The sequence below is a fragment of the Phaethon lepturus genome, unplaced genomic scaffold, assembly GCF_000687285.1.
Source record: "Phaethon lepturus isolate BGI_N335 unplaced genomic scaffold, ASM68728v1 scaffold11896, whole genome shotgun sequence".
In the NCBI taxonomy this organism is placed as follows: Eukaryota; Metazoa; Chordata; class Aves; order Phaethontiformes; family Phaethontidae; genus Phaethon; species Phaethon lepturus.
Window position 1 is genome coordinate 246,081 of NW_010544178.1, and position 5,932 is coordinate 252,012.

A 5,932-nucleotide genomic window follows, 5' to 3' on the forward strand; every position below is an offset into this window, starting at 1 on the left:
AAGACAACTCCCAGTTTGAGGAAGGTTGTTCTGGCTGGGACAGTGCTAACCACCAAAGTGCACCCTTCTCACATGTGGCTGGCACCCGCTTCCATGGGCAGTCGGCACCCAACACTGTTGTCGGGCTGGCAGACTCAGCCGCTACTCATGTGGTGGTGTGAGCAATTCAGGTCTGATGCAAAAGATTGAGAGGTCTGCAAGTACGTAGCAAAACAGCTATGGAAGATGCTAATTAAACAAGACCCTAGAGTGCTTCTTTTAATTAAAATTTATTTTTATTGCATTTAGATATATAAATGGTGTTATAAAGCTGCATTGCTAATTCAGTTAGCAAGCTACTCTTGCACAAGTGAAATCTGAAGGCAGAGATACCTAATGCTGTGATGGTCTCAACTTTCTGCAGTTCTGTTTGACAGCACTAGCATAGAATAATCTCTTCAAATATTTCTATCATGAGCAGTATTTCCTTAACAAGTTAAATTTTCAGACCTCCATCACAATGACATTTAAATATCATGCCACATATTTTCCATCCTATCATCTTGGAAAGAAAAAGCCACATTAGAACAAAGCAGAAATGTAATCCTTGAAGTGATTATACCAGAGAACATGAATCCTGAAAATAGGGTCATGCAGATTTTTTCCTTGTTCATTAGTCTATATAATTAGTTTCTTTAACTGTGCAGTACATACTTAGGCATATTGCTTTACAGAAGAGAATTTAGAAAGGTCAAGGTCCTCAAAATTAATTAAGGAATACTATCATTAGTCGCTGATAGAGTAGAATCCAACTGATGCAGCAGAATTCAACTGATGTTGGATAGCTTCAGTTTGAAGGGGTTTACAAAATTATGATTTTTGCCAAGTATAAGATTAATTATTTTTTAAGTTACTTGAAAGTTTACAACATGAAAAACAAATTGAAATGTCAACATATTAAAATTGGTCTTGATATGAAACACATTCTCAGCATGAACTTTTCTTGATAGTCCATATATTTTGTAGGGCATGTCTTTGGGAAGTACAGCCTGCTCATAATGCATATGGGGCCAAATTCATGCCCGTGAGAGGGCTGACCTGAGAACTATGGAGGCAAAACACAGCCTTGGTTAGAGGACACCCTTGACGGTGCTCAGCTATAGGACTGCATCTTCTTTCACCTAAGAAGATGCAACACAGTGGGTTAGAGTTTGCTTTAACTCTGTAATTCCCTGGCTGGTAGGTAAGGGCAGAAACTGAACCATCATTTCCACAGAATCATTTTTGGTAGGGACCTACCACATGTCGTGCGGATAAGGAAAGTCAGACTGGATGCCAGCTACCCACTTAAATAATAATCAACTCAATTTTTTTATTATGTGAACATTAATTTGCCAGTCAGACAAATCTAATTTAATATTACCTCATGCTCTTCCCATTAATTAATTTTGGAGACTTTCAAATTGACTGACTGGAATTTCAATTTACTTTAAGCTTTTGGCTGACTTTAGTTGGAAATATTTAAATCCATTTTATTCCATTTTTCAGAAACTACAGGAGCTTTTCCATGGCTGAAATTGTTCCTCAAATAACCACATTTTCTCCCCAGGGATATGACAGAGAGGCCTACCAGTGGTGTTGCACGAAGAGAAGCAAGCCCGTGCCAGAAGGAGCATCCTTCCCTAGAATAAATACATCTCCCTCATAGCAGAAGGAAGTAAGTCGTGCTACAGCAGTGAGCTGTGTAGCTATTGATCTTGTTCTTAGTTTATCAGCAAAGGAAGAGCCTACCAGGTATTTCAATGCTCAACATTAACAGCCGAGGCAACGACTTTAGTCTCATTAGCAAACATGATTCACCCTAGAACCCATTTTATTTTGTGGCAGTCTAATTGCTACAGATTGAACTAAACTCTGACCAGTCATTATTGCCTTGTGTTTAGCTTTGACATTTGCTGTTTCTACCTCAGACTTGAAGAACCTGAAGAAGAGGTGTCATGCCTAAACACCTATTTAATGCATCCAGGCTGGCATCTACCCAGGTTGACAGCTTGCAAACCCCATTTCTTTTTCTAAGCACTATAGGGAAACCAGTGAGGAAGAGAACAGGGGTTTTACAGTGCACACAAAGTGCCTCGTGCAGCCCACAGCTCGGTGCCATCAAGGACAGAGCTGCTTCGGAGCCTCCGCTGACAGTGGAGCGCGGTCCCTGCTCTGCATGCAAATGGAAAAAGACATAATCAAGAAAGCAGCTGAGATTGCCGTGTCTAATCCCTCCACCGTAAACAGATACTTCCTTCTGAAGATATTCCTATTAATATGCCAAAGGCACAGGACTGCAGCAGAGACCTTCTAGTACCAACTGTCTTGTTCTTATCTCCATCCCTGTGAACTACACGAACATGGATTTTTACGTCAGTCCGTTTCCTCTTCAGGCTGGCGGGAAGGAGGCTAGAAAGACCGTGATGTTTACAGGTTGCTTTACAGTCCTTGCAAATCGCCTTTACAGAAGTCTCTCTCCTCGTACAGTAACGCTGCCTCGGCTGCGTGATGAGCAGGCAGCTTCATAATTGCCCTTGAATGCTTCCATGTTAGGCCCGACCAGCAAAAGCACTTCAAGCGTAATTAGAGGCATCAAGCATGTTAGCAGGATTACAAGCATCTTCCCCTCTCTGTCAAATTAATATTCCTTCCCCTCTCTGTCAAATTAATATTCCTTCCCCTCTCTGTCAAATTAATATTCCTTCCCCAGCACACACACCACGCCTGGAAATGATGGGTTGTTAGCTAAAACCTCATCCATGCAGCTGCCCTCATTCAGACAGCAAGAGGAAAAGACGCACGCAGCACCGAAGGTGTGAGGAAACGTCACAGCGTTACAGAGGAGGAGGTACGGGGGCAGCTTGCCCCGGTACCCTGCTGCTGGCATGAGGGTTCCATGTGCACAGCTCGTGCTATCAGCTCTCTGGGGTGGGCAACGAACCAAATTTGCAAAGACATCCAGGGACCAAAAAAGAGCAGAGTCTTCACAGACCCTAGGCCCATTGGGGTTAGCCACAAAATTCCCTCCTGGCATGTCTTTAGATAAGTACCTTTGAAAAAATAGGAGTTGGTGCCTTCCTACAGCACTGTTCCTTGCCTGAGCCCTTCTGCTCACCAAAACGCATCTATTTTTAGCAAAGGGTTTATGGTTTCTATGTGCGAACCCAGTGCTAGTCAACTTGCTAGAGGACATTTATTTAGCAGGGAATGCTGCAAGCTCACGCATCAATAAATATTGAATCTATCTATGGGAGGCATTGGTTATTTTTATTTCTCATCGCTTTGTTTCTGGAATCTCTTTCAAGGAATCTGCAAAATTTATTCATTCAGTAATAACAACACAGTTTCCTCTAACTGCAGTGACTCTCCTTAGAAAGAGTAAGGTTTAGGAGAGGGAATCCTACATGGGGATTTATGCGCTGCTGTACATATTTAATAAAGCAATATTGGTGTAGGAGAACAAGGCGACAAACTTTCTGTCCCAATTTACTTTGCTAGTGGCTGGTTTTATTGATTTTAAATGTTGAGCTCATACTTTTCATGTTCAGAAAGCAGCAACACAATGCGGCTGCAGAGAGAGAGGGAACAGTCATTAAAACGTACACCTTGCAACCTCAAAAGCCAATTTTGAACTGATGGTGTCATGTTTTCAGGCAGATATCCTAGCTGCACTGGAAGAAACACTGGCTGTACCTTAGTCAAAATAATCAAATGAAAATGCTTACAATTAAGCATCTGTACTCACACAGGTGGAGAACTCGAATCCATCTACCTTTCAAAGCAATAACCCAGCACCTGCAGACTTTAAAGACACTGGACTGAGCCTGTGCCTTCTCCTGTTTGAGTTTCCAACATGGAAATTCATATTTCAATACAGACAATTCAAACCCTAACTTCAATATGGAAATATAGTTGTTGTTCTTTTTTCTCGATAAGGAGAATATTGCATATTTTCAATCAACTCCAGTAGTTATTATTTTCAGATAAAGGACCTCCTAACCTCACAAGCGGGCAAAGGGCAAGTAAACTATCCTCCTGAAATCTTACTTCATATCTCTCGTAGAGGGAAGATAACGCACAGGAACACAGGAGCTTTCCTCATAGTCGCACCTGCGTCTCGAAGGGCTTGCCTTGCCCGGGGCAGAGCGCAGCCAACCTGCGCTCGCCTCAGCGGGAGCCAAGGGCGCTGATGGCCACCCTCGCCATCGCCTCTGGCCGAGAGCGCCCATCTGTGAACTGCTCCTCCCCTGCCGAGGTCCCGCACGCAACCTTCAGGCAGGAACACAGCACTGAGCAGGGGATATGCTCTTTCCTAAAGGTCATCAGGAGCAGTTAATAAGCGAGAGCCCATGTTCCACCAACTTTTTATCTCACCAGCTTCCCACTGTGGTTGGCCGAGGTCCCCAGGTGTGGATGCCCCAGGCCATCAGAAGTGAAGCTCAGGTGTGCGTGGAAAGGAGATGCTTGCTTCTTACCTGTAATGAAGCCCACACAGATGTAGAGCTGCAGGATGCTGGTGCAGAAGGCAGCTGAGACCATCCCAATGCCACACAGCAGGCCTCCAAATATAACCACGGGTCGGCTGCCATAGCGGTTTACTAAAATACTGCTAATAGGACCTGGGGAAAGAGAGCAAAATGGTTCTTGAGGATTGTTTGAGACACACCATCTTCTGACAGAAGGGCATGTTTGACACAAGGCAGATGATAAAACTCTGCAATATCAGCGCCTCTGAGGTGCTGCTGACAGCTTCTAGTGTGACTCCAGAAGAAAATGGAAAAAGAGAGAAAGATGATCCACACTGTGTGGAGATGGCAGCATGTCCCATGCCACACAGTGGCTGTGTAGCTGGTGACAGCTCCTGCCCCCAGGACTTGAAAGTGTCATCAGAGAAGGCAAACGGCAATAACAAATCAGGTGAACGCATGATCCCAACATAGGAGCTTCTTGATTTATTATGAGGCTAAACCACACACACAAAGAAGTGGTTCATATTACGAGGCTGATATCATGAATACTGTTGCATTTTTAATGCCTCTATTTAATGCAATTCCGATACTGCTGACCAAGACTGAAGCTTCAGCAGAACAGTTGTTAATTAAAACTTAATAGCAGTCTATGTAGGTAGAAACAGTTTAGGGTGATGGATTAGCCAGAGCTCAAAAGAATCAGTTTGGTCTTGCATTTACGTAAGGAGGTGGTTCAGGGAAGTGTAAAATTACGAAAGAGGGACGAAAGGAAGGATTTAAATCTGAGGAAGCGGAACATGCCAGCAGCTTTGGGCGGAGGAGGAAAGAAGGGAGGTCTTGTGTATAGTAGTCTCAACTAGCTGGAGGACCAGTAAAAATCAGAATCACAGAGTATTATGTCAGAGGGACTCTGAAGGTCTCAGGACCAACCTCCTGCTCCAAGCAGAGCCAACTCTGAAGTTGGATCAAGCTGAGAAGTCAGAATGAGAGAAAGCAAACTGAGCAGGAAAGAGCGGTCCAGAAGTCAAGCTATGAAATGTAAGAAAACGATTCAAAAAACCTGAACTAAAATGCTGCAAAAATGATGCTGGAAATGAGGCAGGGCGATACAGGCAGCGTTTAGTATCTTATCTTACCTGACTGTTTCTGGTGTTGCTCAGCACACGGCAACGGTGCTTCGGAGCCCAGCGTGCCTGTTTGCCTTCATTCCTGCCATTGCGAACAGCCCACACCATCCACATACGGATTACTGGAAACAGGTATTTTAAGCTTACAGGCATCTCTGGAGAATTTGACTGTGGGATCTACCGCACCGCAGAGCCATTTGGTAGGATATTTACCTTTGCTTAAATAACCCCAGCCAAAAATAGTGCCAGAGCTCATTCCAGACTCTGCAAACCACAGTACACTTGAGCACAGGAGCGAGACCCAAAAACCCCAAT

The 5,932-nt window shown here is 43.9% G+C and overlaps 1 protein-coding gene across 1 annotated transcript in view; it reads right to left on the reverse strand.

The window, feature by feature from the left end:
* Positions 1-5,731, reverse strand: part of LOC104621959 (monocarboxylate transporter 2-like) — a 10,191-nt gene extending 4,460 nt beyond the window's left edge. Inside the window, exons 1-3 of the mRNA XM_010288597.1 lie at positions 5,627-5,731; positions 5,421-5,460; positions 4,497-4,640 (exon numbers count right to left, since the gene is read on the reverse strand). Coding sequence (XP_010286899.1) covers positions 4,497-4,640; positions 5,421-5,460; positions 5,627-5,731 — 289 coding nt within the window. The remainder of the gene's footprint in view (positions 1-4,496; positions 4,641-5,420; positions 5,461-5,626) is intronic.
* Between the last annotated feature and the right edge of the window lie 201 nt (positions 5,732-5,932).